We start from the raw sequence: 16,934 nt of genomic DNA on the forward strand, positions 1-16,934 counted from the left end.
AAGCCTGAATCTCTCCAAGCAAATACCTTGTTTATCTCATGGTCCCTTACAAAAAGAATTACTATAGTTGGGGCCTATTACTGATCCCCCAAGAAGAGGGGAAAAGCCACTAAGGAAGAGGGAATGTGATCCCTTCAATTGACCATGGTTGAGGTCTTCTCTCTTCTTAGAGGACATCACATTATCAATTGCGAGGTTCCATTTCTTTGCATCATTCCATTTTGTTATATCTTGTTTGGCTTTCTTTGTCTGGATATTTTCCAACTTTTTATTTTCAGTGTTTGGAAAGCATAGATGCTTTTTGGTTTTGCTAGTTTGTACTCTCTTGTACTTCTTTTCTATCTTAATGAAATTTGTATAATTTTAAAAAAAAAAAAAGAGGGAGGCAAAAATCAATAATCCTTAACTCAGGACTTTTTTGTGGAGATGATGTGCAGAAGATTACAAGCCATACACAGATTGTGTTCTCTGTTGAAAAAGATAAGTCATTAGACAACTCTTCCAATAAAACTTTGGATCTTACAAAGAAACACTACTAAGTTTCTCCAAGTCACTTCACTATGGAGCTATAACAACTTGGGTCTATTTCAACCAGGCGGGGATTGGGTCCCCTCAGGAGAACAATGTTGATAGCTTCATATGTGTTTTATAGTGGGTTCCATAATCAAATAAGTCCACTTTCAAAGCTCTTAGATGTTGATCTGACCTGGTGACTTTTTTCTCAGTACCACCACCACCCCCGCCCCTCTAGAGTGGTTACTTGTTTTCTTTGTTGTTATTCTCTACAAAACCATGGGGAATCTTACACTTTCTGTTGAGGGGCTCTTCTTTTTTTTTTTTTTTACTTCCACCCCTTTTGGATGTTTTCTTGTATGGACAGCTACTGATAGCATTGATCTTCCCACTTTTGTTTTTTGTTCTCGAAAGACAGTAAGTATTTTCATACCAACTTGTATCTATTTTATACTCTTTTACTTTATTTAATGAATGTTACTTGCCAAAAAAAAAAATGAATATATATATCACGGACTTATCATAGCCCATATCTTAGAAGCTAAATATAATTTCATTTATCATGAGCATTCAAATCACCTTGTATCTCAGTTCACCAGAAAGACCATTCACATTCTCTTTAGTGAAATTTGGCAAGCCACTAAGAAGGAAGTTAGTAAAGAGGAAGAAGTAGAACCACCATAGCAACACTTTACATATCCATAGAATGCTTGGATGAAACACTTCACTAAATTAGTGCTCAAGCTAGATAAGCATATAGCTTCATAGAATCTTAGGTGGGTTCAACTACAAAAAAGCTAGATGAGGATAGAGGACAGCTTTAGGATCAATTCTCTCAAATTCATAAATTCATGTATCCCTAATCTCTGCCCAATCAAGGATTATCCAAAGACTAGTTATGTATCATTTCTCTCTTTTTTAGTGTGTCTATGTCTATATTTTTCTTCCTTTGAGTCCACTTTACTTTTCAATATATTAAAAGTGGGATTAGTGGTTGTTTGCTTTTTATAGTGATTGTACTTTTATGTTTTAGTTTTCTTCCTTAGGATTTTTGCACCCGTGTTTATATAGTCAATATGTCTATAAATCAATGCTATTGTTAGATTATTTTGTGTGGAAATTTGCGGGTGATTTATTTCTTTTTTTTAGGAATATATTTTTAAAATAAATAAATATAAAATAAAAATTTATGAATTTGACTAAAATATCTTCATTTGGAATTTTAATAATAGCATAAAAGATTTTACACAATCCAAAAATATTTATATATAGTATATTTGATATCAGCAAAAAAGAGAGATTATTTATCATTTCTTTTTTACTTTTTTTATTTTTTTACTTTTTGTTTTTCTTTTTATTTTTTAAACAAAATGAATGTCCTCCAGTAAACATCCATAAGATCAAGTGCCCTTCACAAGCGGACAAGAGACTAGAGATGAAGTAGAAACCTCCAACCACTTTCTCATGTTATATTATTAAGTTGATCAGAAACATACTTTGGCTTAATAATTAATTGGATTACTTTTTAGACTACACACTTATTTCTAGAGGTAAACTTTTAAGTCTAAAGGTTTTCATTTAAGTATATCTAAAACTAAATATATGGAGTGTAATTTTAGTAGTGATAGATCTAGTGGAGGTTTATGACTTTGAGCAATCAAGTCATTAAGAAGTGTACTGATATCTTGGGTCTATTGTTAATAGTGATGGTGTAAAAGATGGGATATTACTAGTAGAATTCAAGTTGGATAGTTGAAGTGGAGGAATTCTTCAGGTTTGTTCTATGATAAAAAATTTATAAGATAATTGTGAGACCTGCAATGCTTTGTGGCGCAACATGTTGGCCACTAAAAGTGAAGCATAATATTAAGTTAAGTGTTGCTGACATAATGATGCTCAGGTGGATGAGTAGATTTACTCTTAGAGACGGGATACGAAAAGAACTATTTCGTGAAAAGGTTGGAGTAGCTCCAGCGACAGATAAGATTAAAGAAAGTTGACTTAGATGGTTTGGTCATGTAAAATGGTAGCATTCTGATGACCCTGTTAGGAGAGTAGATGTATTAGATTTGACCAATATTAAGAAAGGTAGAGATACGCCTAAAAAGGCTTGGTCGGAAAATATTAGAAATGACGTTTTTTTATTAGATTTAAATGAGAATTTCACTCTTAACCGGACACAATGGAGAAAAGGATTCATGTAGCTGACTCCTTGTAGTGGGATGAAGGCTTGATGTTGTTGTTGTTGCACACTTATTGAAAGAGAGAGAACTAACAAATGCATTATATGCCAGGATAATGTGAAAATGTGTTGTGAGCATGTATATAAAATGAAAGTAGGGTTCTGGACTAAGATGCTAAAGCAAAGATTAAGAAGTCAAAACAAATATGAAGGTAAGTCATTATTGATGATCCAAATATGAATAAAATACAATTTGAGTAAATAACTATAATTTTTATTATTTTTAATGCTTGATTTGATGGTCTAGCTAAAGACATTTGTGAAATAACTAGAAAGCATACACACACATGAGGAAAGAAATGAAAATCATATTGATAATTTTAAAATAAGAATATAAATTAATCACTATTAGATCTCACTATATGATTGAGATCAAACAAAATGATGTACGCTGACCAAGAAATTGGTAAGATCAGTTTTTATCAACTAAAAAAATTACATATTAATTATCATAAAAAATATATTTTACGTTACAAATTATAATATGTAATAATGCCTAATTTTAAATTAATTCTTTATTAGAAATCATTTTCTTAGTTAGATTAATTATATATAAATAGTTTTGTGTGATTACCTTAATCAATTAATCTAATTTAAGCTTCGTTTGGGACAGCTTTTTTATTGCTTTCTAAAACGGAGTTCTAATACAAATTTTTTTATTTTTGTACTAAAACTCTGTTTTAGAAAGCAATGAAAAAGCCGTCCCAAACGAAGCCTTAGTTATAGAAAGTAAGAATCCAATTAAGGCTTATATATCATGACCAATCATAAACTATGACATGAGACATATTGGATGATTAAACATACATGAATTTTTATACATTTCAACTACTTGAACTAACTACACTATGTTATGCTTCAAATCGTACTATACAATCAGCTTAAAATTTTCAAATTAGTAAAATTTAGGGTTTATTTTTTGAGTAATTAATATATATACCATTAAAAAAAAAAAACCTTAAAATATTTGTCATAAAAAGTTAGAAAATGATGTGTTCTTTGAGGGACATTTGCTTAGGCTTTTCGTTTGAGAATTTTAAGAGCTTGGTGGTGAGTTTTGAGATCCTTTGTTGAATGAATTTTTAAGTTGGTGAGATCTCATAGTAGTTTTTTTCCTTAAAAAAAAATGTTGACTAGTTGACAAAGGTTGTGTAAGATTTCTCCATTACCCATAAAAAAGAGAAGCCTTTCTATCTATAGTGGCCAAAGCAGAGAGTAGTGAATTCTTATGTTGGAGAGCTCAAGGCATGGAAATAGGTGTTTGAGTTGAATTATTGGGTGACTATGCTAACCTAAGAGGAAGGGTGAATTGGGGTTCAAAAATTATGTTTAATTAAGGTTTCGTTTGGGACGACTTTTCTATTGCTTTCTAAAAAGGAATTTTAGTACAAAAATAAATAATTTTGTACTAAAACTCTGTTTTATAAAGCAGTAAAAAAACCGTCCCAAACGAAGCCTAAGTAAAATAATAATAAAGCTTTAATGATAATTAGTAATACTATGAACAAACACACTAGTCAACTTTAAGTATAAAAATCTACTAAATCCATGATTTACCTTGTGAACAAAATTAATGTACTTATAGCCTATCCCGTACACTAACAAGTATAGCCGAATGTAAGAATAATATAAATTTTACTAAAACAAATTACTCGAATTAAGACAACAAAAAGATAACCTATTGCATAAAACACAAGTTCAAATTATCTTTAATTAAATGATAAAAATATTTAAGATGATTTTATAATATTCTATTAATTCCTTCAGCACTTGCAAATGTTATGTAAATTTTACTCACTAAAAATGTATCTCTTAGTTTATATGAATAATGTTTTACTTATTGATTTAAAACAATACTCTAAAATATATATTTTAAATTAATGTATATATATAATACTTTCAAAAATTTATTAGATTTGCAAAATAAATATATGCTAAAATTCTTTTTTTTTTTTTTTAAATTACTTGCTCATTTTATGAATAAATGAATTTTATATGTAGATAACATAATCTAAGATGCTCTAATAAGATTTCACCCAAAAATATAAAAGATAAGATGAAAAATTAAAAACAGCAAAGAAAGATTAAGAAAAAGAATGGGGAGCCATTTTTAATGAAAAAAAAAAAAAACAGAGAGCATATTGGGCTTGCAATGTGAAAAAAGCAATTTCATGAGGTTGGTAAAACAAAAATAAAATAATTGGATATGGGATTTAAATTAGGACAAAAAGAATATAGATCATCTTCCAATAATACAAATGTATGTAGCATTCATCCTTTCCACCACCTTTTATGAACGGAAACAATAGCAGAATCTATATGAAGAAAAACAATATCAACCAGTCCACAATGTGTATAAAGAATGCCACGAATGAACGACCACCCCAAGGATTCAATGGGGCCAGGCTTTAATGACTCTGGTGAAGGAAGAAAAGGTTGGTGCAAGCATTGGCACAGTCAATTAGGCTTGAGATTTAGGGTTTAGGTTCTGACACTTCTCAAGAATTATGTTACAGTTGTTCATTGTACGAGAATCCAGTAGGCTGTGATTCCACAGTTTAATCATGAACAACCTCCAGCACCTGGAAGTGGAAAAATTTATGAGCCAATTTTCAACATAGCAATTATTTAATAATCCTTGAATCTATAACTGAATTGTGGTGAGAAAACAATCAAAGTAAGACAACAGCCCACTCTCCTTTGGAAAAAATTCTTTTTGTTAGCTTTATAATCCGCATGATTTATTCTATTTATTTTGATCATAACAAATATTATGTTTGCTACTAATTTCAGAAGCATTGGTTCTATAGAATTGCAAAATGACTAATTATATGGACTGTCCATTACACACTCCAAAATCAATCAAAATCTAAACATAGAAGAGCTCTCGATGAATCACGATGGATGACTTGAAACTTTAAATATAATATTTAAAATTATATACATTTATAGGTGTCTTAGAGGTAAGAAAACTTTATTTTTTATACAAGTGAAGTTTGCAATAATACTGTAGTTACCAAGTTACTTCTTTAGTCATCATTTTGCCTAAATATTTGGGTTTGATTTTATGAATCCTCATTTTTCACTCACTCCTACTTAGTGCTAAATGAGGTTTTAAATAAATTGTGCAAAAGACTTCGTACGCAACCCCTATACAAGTTGCTTTTGATCAAACTTTTCTATCTAATTCTTTGACGTTAATTTTATCTACAAATCTAAACAGTGCATATTCTACCCTTTATTGTACCTTCCCAAATCACCAAAGTCTATCCAAGCATCTCCGTATCCACATTATAATTTCTCAATCATCATTCCAAGTTCTACTACAGTCCATCTTAAAATTCTCATTTTAATCATGCTCAAATTCTCTCTTTATGACTTATTTACAGCCCAATACTTAAAAATCAAATATAAAGTTGGCCTAATTATAAATTTATTGAAATTCCCTTCACACCATCGTATACTCACTCCTAAGGCATTTTTTCAATTTAACCACTCAAAGATTAGCACCACAAGTTGTATGGATTCATAATCACATGCATAAATAAGAAAGGCAAAGAGTTAATATTAGGGATATCAATTTTTTACACGACCCGAAACACGACCCGAACCCGACCCGAAAAAATCCGGGTTCGGGTCAACCCGAACCCGAAACGGGTAGGGTTTGGGTTGAACAAATCAACCCGTTTTAAAAATCGGGTCGGGTTCGGGTCAACCCGAACCCGAAACGGGTAGGGTTCGGGTCAACCCGAACTCAAAACGGGTCGGATTCGGGTTGAACAAATCAACCCGTTTTAAAAATCGGGTCGGGTTCGGGTTGACCTAGTAACCCGAAATTGACCCGAAAGTGACACGAAAACTTTATTATTTTAATGCTGACATCAAATAATAAATAAAAAATAATAAATAAAAACTGTAGGAATAAGTCTACCAAAGTAAAGCTGGTGTTTGAACAAAATCTTGCCCGTGTAACTGCGTAAATGCCTCGCAGGCCCATGGGATATGACCGTCTGCCAACACTCTGCCATAGAAAAATAGGGAAGTAAGTTGTCTGCCTATATGACAACCATTCATAACTGAAAAGCGAAAGCAAGTATCATTCGTATTATTACCGTCATTGTGTTAGTTTGAGTTCGGAAACAAAAAATCCTATGTTAGGTATGGTAAATCAGAAACAACTTAGTTTCAAACTCAAACATTCTCAAAACTCTTGCCTAAGTAAAAAAATTTAATTTTCACATTGAAAATGAATGAAAATAGAATCATTTTCTAAAATAAGTTTTCTTTTTACAAGCAAGCAAATGAATTCTTAAAACAAACTACCACAATTATCCTAATGTTGGTACAAGTTGACAAGAATCATCCCATTACACCAAGTTAAACAACAGAAGCTGCGCCGACATTATAATTTCCTAGGCAGATCCTAGGAAACAAATTAAATGCGCAAAGGTATAAAAGGTGCCAATAATGCATAACTTACCTTTGTTTCCTTACAAAAGAATTCCATAGATGCATAATGTGCTTTTCATCTTTTGTTACATCAACAAAATCATCTAGCATCTGCTAATAGTTAACAGAAAAATATCAGAGTATGGATCGCTAGGGTTATAAGGATCAAAATAACCATCATAGTACAGAGTAGACGTAGAAATAATTTTGATAATTTTTTTTTAAAGAAACATACTAATGTCAATTGATAAATTTCAGTAGTGGCGTGTAAATAAAACGGCATATAATAGTTAAGAAGCTGAAAACGGAGACAGAAATAAGATAAGCTTTCCACAGTGCAGGTAGACATGATAAATAAAACAATTAGATATGAGAAACATCGCATCATACCCTCCTGTCTTCAAAATCAGCAATGTCGTCATCAACTTCATCTTCACTGTCATGATCAGAAAACACTTGTTCCAAGGCCATTGGCTTTAAAGACAAAAAACATAAGAGGTTAAGTTGATGGCATTCTATTAGAAACATCAAATTTAAGAAACGAAATCAGTATAACCGGGTGACATACACAAAAGAATCTCACAAGGGGGCAAAATGTAACAAATAAAGACGTAACTCGCTTCTTGTAGCAAACAAATCAATTAAACAAGCAAATCAGAATGGAATCTCATTAGCACCAGAATTTGCTTATATATATATATATATATATATATATATATATAATAAATAAGATATTCGAACATGAAAAAAAAATAACTCCATAACTTAAGACATCGTGGGTATCGATTAATAACATGCAAACCTTTATTGCATATGGAGCACAACTTCAAAAAGGTTTAGAAAGGAAAATTTTCTTTTGAATGGACAGCAAGAACATGCTAAGCTGCTTGTCTGATAGTAGAGCTATCAACAAGTTTAATGCAAGCAAAAAAGCTTCAACTTCTTGATTGTAGCATGATAATAGGCTGGAGCTCAAGCCATCAATAAAGTAATCAACCAAGACTGAAAAAAACATGGATTAACTTCCTTGACAAACTGAATATGAAGAAGGTTGGACTTAAGTAACATGCACTTACATTCAAGCACACATGGCCACTTATAGATATATATTAGTTAGACTATTATCCGTTTAAAAGAATAGAGAACTTATCCCCACACATTGTTAAAAACTCTCATAAATTTTGAAAGAAATAGATTTAGAGTAGTTACAAGATAACTTCTAGTTTTTTTTTTTTAATTACTAATCCCTCCCTCATAACAAAAAATTTATTTTTCCTCTACCTTCAATCCTCCTCTCCCATCAAAGCAAATCGACCAAAATTACACCCCAGTCATCATAGCAGTTGTTTACGTCCACTCCTTCAATCGCAGCCAATCCTAAAATGATTGAAATCCACATCGAATAAGAAAGTTCCAAGCAGGCAGACTCTAATCGCAACTGCCAACACAAACTTTGAGATGTCTTTTCAATCTTTTACAGCAGAGCATCACTGATTGCGACTCCCACATTTCCCAAACTCAACCAAGAGGAAAACTTATTGCATTGTGGCCAAACAGGCCTATTATCCCTTCTTGTGATAAAACTATAAAATGATGATGACATTCATTAGCGTAAAAAAAGAATCTGCAATCCTCAAATAGTGTGTGAGGAGATACTGGAAAGAAAATTTGTAATATTCCTAAAAAAATAATGAAAATAAAATAAAATGATCGAATTGTCTATTGTCAGTTCAGCTGCACCAAATGTTTGATTCCACCATTTAACATCGAGAGAGGGGAGATCAAGACGAAGTATTCTGCCTATTTGAAACACAAGAGGGGTTTCATTTGGTAGCCATTACACGTGATAGAGAGAGAGAGAGAGAGAGAGAGAGGGATGAGGGATTTCATATTTTAACAGCCAGTTACACCACTAATTGGAAAAGAGGCAGAGGGTTTCTCTTTTCTTTCCAAAACATTAAACCTAGTTCTCAGTTTCAAAGAAAATTGTTAGGATATTTTTTGTATAAAGCATAGATAGTTAGCATTTTTCAAATGCAACAAGAAGGAAATATTTAAAACATAAATTTAGAAATTTGATTAAGAAATTATAAATTAAATTTTTCTTATTTTGAAATATATTTAAAAAATTTCAACATTTTACTATATATTTATATATATTAAGATTGTGATATATACAAGAATAAATTAGAATAATTTCAATTAAATTGAAATAATTTTAGATAGGAGGTTTATTTGAAGACAACATGAATCAATTATATTCTTCTTAGATATTAGTCTCATGGTTCAATGGCTGCAACCTATTAATTATTAAATATAGATTTATGTTAAGTAAGCATTTAAAATGTTATCTATTATGGTTATTGAAAATAAAATTAAATTTTAATTAAGTACAATTGAGAAAGTTAATGTTATAAGTGAAAAAATAGCCAGTGATATTAAGAAGGTAGCAAAGTATGTGCTTAGATAATCAAAAGAGAGCTTCTGAAGGAATACAAATGATTTTAGTAACATTAGTACCCTAAACGAAAATAGAGATTTTTTTGTCGTCGAATTAGTAGAATCGAAGTTGGAGAGGCATTAAACAAAATAAAGTGTGGAAAAGCAGTTGGACCTAATGATATTCCAATAGAGTTATAAAAATGATTAGGAGATTAAGAAATTTCTTGGCTTACTATATTTTTTAACATTATTTTGAAGACTAAAAAGATGTCAGATGAGTAGAGAAGTGCGTCGATTCTTATTTTTAAAAAATATAAGAGCTGCTAAAAGCATGTGAATTTTAGAGGAATTAAGTTAATGTGTCATACATTAAAATTATGGGAAAGAGTAATTAAGCATAGGTTACAACTTGATACTAATGTCACAAAATAAGGTTGAATTCATGTTTAGTAGATCTACGATGGAAGCTATACATTTGATAAGAGGTTTGATGGAGAAATACAAAGAGATTAAGAAGGATCAACATATGACATTTATTGATTTAGAGAAAGCATATGATAAAGTTCCAAGATGAGTGCAATGGAGAGTTCTAGAAAGGAAAGGAGTTACTAATGCTTATATTCAAGTTATTAAGAAAATGTATGCAATTGTTATTACTTGTGTTCAAACAAAAGATACTTTGACGAAGTATTCTTCCTATTTCAAATGGATTACATCAAGAATCAACTTTAAGCTCATATCATTTTTCTTTAGTTATGGTTGTTCTTACTAGACATTTGCAAGAGGATGTAGTTTGGTGTATGCATTTTGCTAATGATATTCTTTTCGTTGATAAGACTAGAGAGGGAGTAGAAGGAAAACTTAAATATGGAGGTCAACCTTAGAGTCTAAAGATTTCCATACAAGTGGATTTAAAACTAAATGCATTGAGTTTAATTTTAGTAGTAATAGATCTAGTTATGGAATTGTGACTTTGGGTCTATCGTTCTAAGAAATGGTGAAATAGATGGGGTTATTATTAGTAGAATTCAAGTTGGATGGTTGAAGTGGAGGAATGCGTCGGGCCTGGTGTGTGATAGAAAAATACACCTCAATTTTGCGGGAAAAGTTTAAAAGATGAAGATGAAACCTTCAACTTTATGGCATAGAATGTTGGCCATGCAAAGAGAAGCAAAAAACTATGTGCTACAAAGATGCATCATTTATTATTAATCAAGTAAAAAATTAATAATGATTTTTCTTCTTCTAAACTTGATGCATAATTTATTATTAATGTTTATCTAATTTATCATCATTACAAATTTATTTATGATTTATCTTTGTGATAAACAATTGGTTATGTTGAAATATATAACATGAATTTACTAGCATGATTCCATTATTTAAAATAAGTCATATAATGCTCATTATATAAAAATGTAGAATAATATGAATTATGAAGAATAAAAATGAAATGATTTAGGTAGAAAATTGCATAAGCATGTTGACTACTGAAACTACCTAAGGATGCCAAGACCCCGCACACATAAATTGGGAAATGTATTGAAAAAGTGAAAGAAAAAGGCAGTACTTCAAATGGCACAATTTAGACGATGGCTCCTATGACTATTGTATGATATAAGAAATGAGAGATTAAAATTTAATATGATATGATTATTTATAAAAAAAGACTTTAAAACTCTTGTATGGACATTATTGAATATAATGAATTACCAACTGATTATGAAAATTTATTTTAACTAGAATACATATTGATTTAAGAGTTTTCATTATATTACTGTAATTTTTAAATATGATTATCTATTGAGTGGCAATAACTCATCATTGTTGTGATTAAGGTGTTGAAGATAAGTTATCAAGAATTAAATGATTGGACAAAGAATCTATTTATTGTTAATGTCGAACTACAAATAGAGAAATATTTACTTTCAATGGTAATAAAATTTTTTTTAATGAATGTTGGAGTTTTAGTGGCTCGGTATGTTGGAAGTAATTGTTATTAGTTAATGTTAATGAATAAAATTTAACAAATCCATTCGAATGTTTTTTCTCACCTCGTTAATTCAAATCATTGGGTCGGGTTTTGAAAAAAAATAAAGAGAACAATTGGAAAAACTTTACCATTTTGTACCTTCCACTTTAATGGAATGACACCTTTGCATATGTAAAATCACAAAACATTCAATCTTTCTCTCTCTCATTTTATCACTCTCTCAATCTTCTCCTCTTTGAAAAAGCTACCTTTCAACAAGCAAACTTTAAGCTCAAAAAACTGATTTCCTTCTTAGATCCAAGATCAGGATTGTCCTATTGCTTGCTCAACCTTTTCAATCATAACCCTCTGCTCACTATTCTTTCTTCCAACATTCAAAATAGTATATTTTATAAATAAAATGTTGAAATTCAGTCAACGAAGATGTTTTCTATTTAAAAGATTGTGTTTGAATAAAAGTTAGCCATCACACTAACAGAAGTTCCACCTGCACAAAGACTACCTGAAGGTATAAAAGAGTCCAAAGTTCCTTGATAAGTTATTTGTTCCTTTTGGATTAAGTAAAGAAGATTGGTTCTAAATCTAATTTTTTAGAATTGTCTCTGGATAAATTTATAAATCATACTTTCAATATTAAAGATATAATTTCTTATAAAGGAACTTTATAACGTCGAGATTTACATGTTAATTCTTCTACAAGAGAGATTTCTATTATACTTGTTTCTATTAATTTCATCACTCCTGTTGCACCTACCTACTTTAATGTTGAGCATATCAATTTAGATGAAGTTATGCTTGAAAAAAATTGGGCACAGATTCACGATTAGATGGAAAGAAAAGCCTGAAATGGCCCCAGAAGAATTGATAGAACACCATCTATTTTGGTTGATTATTCAATCAAACCAACCCACAAAAATCTAGTTTCTCATGGACCAATCACAAGGCATGCTACAAAAGAGCTAATTCAAACCAATTTTCAAGGTTTACAATGCTTAAGAATTTAGGTATAACTTTACTTAATTTCGTTAATTTTTATTAGACTAAATAGAATAAAGATAAGGATAATCTCATTCTTATTTTAGAAAATAAGGATAAGGAAAATTTTATCCTTATCATAGAGTGGTATTTATTTATAACAGAGTTACTTGCATGAATGTTGAGATCATTGATAGTTCTTGATAAGGCCAATTATGATAGTTCTTGACTTTCACTAATGATCCAAGGAGTTTTTTCATCTTATTCGCTTCTTCCATATTCCAATTTTTTAGCAGTCCTTCCTGCTGCAGTAAACGAGCTCTGCCTCAGGAAGGTATGCTATTTGGTTCCAAGGATTGAGAGCTCAAGTTCAAATTAGTCTTACAAGCCAAGTTTAAACTGCTCTCTGTATGGAATTCATGAGTTTGTAATTGATCTTATGCCATACTTATAATCAATTAAAAAAATCTTTCTGCTATGGTATTCAAACAGGAATGAGATGGCACAAGACAGAATATGAAATAAAAAGCAATAATAATAAATAATAATAATAATAATAATAATAATAATAATAATAATAATAATAATAAATACGTAGCATATCACAAATAGGATAGAGTATCACCTGAGCTCGATGTGAATGAAAAAATTGACGCTTTGTTAGCAATGCCCTACTGCAAAATAAACACTATTATCAACTGATTATGATTTACAATATATAAAATGAATCATAATGAGAAAATGTTGATGGGTGAATCAGGACAGCAATACATAGCAAGGTGTGTAAAGGAATCAGAAATCTTAAGAAAATATGGCATAAGGATAACTACCTTCTAGGATCAGCTCGTTCGACAGAAAGTCTGCGAGTCTTTGCAAATTGCAACATTGAAGAGGGTAATGAGTTGCCTCCAGACAATGGATGAGTGCAGTCATTACTTGTAGAAGCCTGAGCAGTAGCCACACAGAATGTGGCAGTATCAGGACTGGAAGTTATACGTTCTGTACACTCTACAACATGGTGATTCTCCGAACCATAGCTTTCAGATTTCTGCCTTGTTGACAGCAACTGAGCTTCCCCATACAAAGATTTTTCAACCTTTTCATCTACTTTGTAAGAGCTTCCATCTGATGCATAATATTATGTAGACTGCTTAAGTATACTGATTGAAAGCAAAGAATGGAATCAATGACAAAATGATACAAACCACTAAATCCATTTGGAAGCTCTGCAAAACCAGGATATGAAATGGGTCTACAAGAAGAAGATAAGTCCATGCCTTTTTGCAAATAACCATCCTCGGAACCTTCCATTGCCCCTTCGGGAGAATCTAGCTCCACAACATGAGGATGGATATGATTTATATTCTGAGCGAGGTTTTTCAATCGCCTTCGCCTCCTAAATTTTGAGCTGCCATTAAATGGATAGGACCGTAAACTATGTAGATGTGCTTGAAATAACCATATAAGTTTGGAACATGCCCACTTTTTGCCAAAATATAAAATAGTACAAATAACATTACCAGTAAAAGAACGTCTGCAACCTTGGATCAACTCCATCTAAGAGGGCCTAATATCAAATTCCAACATAAAAAGAGTTAACTCAAGAAGGTTACTAAAATATTCACTCTAAACTAAATACCAGCTAAATCAACCAGTCTTCTTTACATTTACAAGACTAAGCAAAAAAACGTTAAGGCAGAACAAGAGCTCTTTCTCTAAAGACCAGAAAACAACAATTTCCATAAACAAACAACACATTCATAAGCAATATAAAGCGAGGAATATTTCTGTCCATTTTAAAACAACATACTAAGTCATAATCAGCGATGTTTATTACACTGAAAATTTGTTGTTTCTAAACTCCTAGTTCTTTAGAAAAAAAAAGGGATATTAATCAACAAACTAAACCAACACAGGAAAAATGACAGCCCACAATATGTTGATGCCTCATAGTCATAGATGCAAAGATTCTCAACACATCAGTAGCTCAAGTCCACTTCCTCGCATGAATGAACAGAATTTTATTGGAACATAGAGAATTAAGGCCTAAGTCAGATTCCATAAAAATTGCTATTCTTTGATCAAAACAGTTTAGTCCATCATGATAGCACGAACTTTCAATTAATTGTTGAAATCATCCAGAAAAAGTCTGGCTATCCTATATCTTGTAATTGCACCTCAACATTTGAAATGTCCAATCCCATGCCTTCATTCCGCTACAAATCTTAACATGAATTATCCAATTGAAGAATGCAATATTTGTTGAAGAACTCAAGGAAAAGTATGGGTATCCTATCTTGCAATTGCACCTCAATTTTTGGCTTGTCATATTCTTTTTCCTTCGTTCTGCTAGCAATCATAAACGAATTATTAAACCTAAAGAATGGGATTTCATCTACTGTAGTATGTGACTTAAGATTAGCATAGCTATAGGCGCATGGATCAAAAAGAATACGCTCAGACAACCTTTGGACTGAAACAGTAACATGATTTTCTTCAAAGACAGTTGTTTCAGTACAGTCATTGCAACCACAGGTGAGAAAAATGACGTACCTATGAAGCACAATGCCGAAAACATGATAATGATAAGAAAACTACAAGCACAGAAATAAGAAGCTCACTTGCATATACTGAAACTATTTTGTAGTAAGAAAGCCTAAGCCCTCCAATTTGATTGATTGAATATCTTAGTAATGAACCCCCCCCCCCCCTCACTGAAACAATTTTGTAGCAAGAAAGTAGGAAAAAAAATTGTGTCGACTCATTAAGTAGTTGAATAAATAATCAATTTCTACTCATCGTTCAACGTGCAACTAATTTCTCTATACTTAAAAAGTCTAAGCCCTCCCCCCCCCCTCACTGAAACAATTTTGTAGCAAGAAAGTAGGAAAAAAACATTAAGTAGTTGAATAAATAATCAATTTCTGCTCATCGTTCAACGTGCAACTAATTCCTCTATACTTAAAAAGCCTAAGCCCTCCAATTTGATTGATACAATATCTTAGTAAAGACCCCCCCCCCATCAAGACCCTATCATTGCACTTAGAATCGCACATATAAATTAGTTTCAAGCAATTCTTCAGCTACTTTTCAAAGATATTCTTAGTGGTCATTGTTACTTAGTTGGCCCATGCACACATCCATGACTTGCTCATGCATAATTCAGCAAATATTCCTTAGCCATTTGAATATTAGACATGTATAGTACACATGCAAAAGAATTATTGAAAAAACTTCAGTTTTCAGCATCCAACCAAAACTATGAAATTTTGAAAAAAATACCGTGTTAGCATACAGTATAATATGTATTTTGAATGCTGCATACCAGCATTACATAATAATATTTATTTGAAGGTCCTACTACAAAATAAACTTGTTGAAAACTTTTCTACCTTTCAGTTTACATGAGTGAATGCAACTTTCGAATTTGAATGTTACAGACTTTGATTGTAATGACCATGTTGATAATCTTCTTGTTTAAACTTTGAAACCAATGTAAATTTTATCATCTCATGTTTTTCGTTGAAATGATAATTATATCTTCTAATTCACTCATCTATAATTCAGATGCTTTAAACTGATTTGAACTTGCATATATAACCATATTAAGCTTATCAGCATTTGTAATTTTATGCTAATTTGAAAGATGAAAATTATATAACATAACTTCTAGGTTCTCAGTCGTTAACCATACAAGCATGTTGAGAAAACATTCTTCTGCAACAATAAGAATTAAAACGAAATATAACCAAGTGCATATTAATCACCATCAATACATAATCCCTATTTTGCTAACCTAAGAAAATCTTGACCCAACATTTTAAGTTATTCAATACAAAACACGCAATGACATGCCAACGAATAGACTTTAAATTTAACACTCCCTCACTCTTAAGCAAAGCTAATTGTTATTCTTTGACCTTGAATTTAAAACAAAAAATAAGTCATAAAATGATAATTCATAATCCAGGTATAGAACATTTTTTTTTGTGAAAAAAAAAGTATTTGAAAGAAGTTAGATTTAAGTGTACTTATTAAAATATCTTAAATCAAGATGAAAGAGACTTTTATAACTTTATTCAGCTATAGTAATACTCTTCAAAACTAGTTAAACTAAGTAAAAAATACAAGAAAGCATTTTCCAATGAAAGTGATCGATGATGGAAAAAACACAAAGATGCCGTTGCACAAATAATCAGGCAATATCTTGCAATATAAATGAAGGGCGTTTTAAATGCATATAACTACTACCAATGTGAAGTCCAGAGGGGATGATGTGCGCAGTTTATCCCTACAATGCAGTGAGCTTATTTCTAATTA

The 16,934-nt window shown here is 31.2% G+C and overlaps 1 protein-coding gene across 8 annotated transcripts in view; it reads right to left on the bottom strand.

Annotated features, from left to right (window-relative positions):
* Positions 1-4,945: 4,945 nt before the first annotated feature.
* The window catches only part of LOC110110256 (polycomb group protein EMF2B), an 81,063-nt gene continuing 69,074 nt past the window's right edge, over positions 4,946-16,934 (bottom strand). For 6 of the 8 annotated variants that reach the window (XM_028697962.1, XM_028697961.1, XM_028697963.1 and 3 more), the window contains 8 exons: positions 14,135-14,181; positions 13,820-14,022; positions 13,445-13,739; positions 13,240-13,288; positions 7,595-7,678; positions 7,236-7,315; positions 6,687-6,776; positions 4,946-5,337 (listed from right to left, as the gene is read on the bottom strand). In XM_028697962.1, coding sequence (XP_028553795.1) covers positions 5,217-5,337; positions 6,687-6,776; positions 7,236-7,315; positions 7,595-7,678; positions 13,240-13,288; positions 13,445-13,739; positions 13,820-14,022; positions 14,135-14,181 — 969 coding nt within the window. In that variant the 3' untranslated portion in view covers positions 4,946-5,216. The remainder of the gene's footprint in view (positions 5,338-6,686; positions 6,777-7,235; positions 7,316-7,594; positions 7,679-13,239; positions 13,289-13,444; positions 13,740-13,819; positions 14,023-14,134; positions 14,182-16,934) is intronic. The other 2 variants (XM_028697960.1, XM_028697959.1) reach the window with 2 other exon arrangements.

This window comes from Dendrobium catenatum, unplaced genomic scaffold, assembly GCF_001605985.2.
Source record: "Dendrobium catenatum unplaced genomic scaffold, ASM160598v2 fragScaff_scaffold_1022, whole genome shotgun sequence".
Taxonomy (NCBI): Eukaryota; Viridiplantae; Streptophyta; class Magnoliopsida; order Asparagales; family Orchidaceae; genus Dendrobium; species Dendrobium catenatum.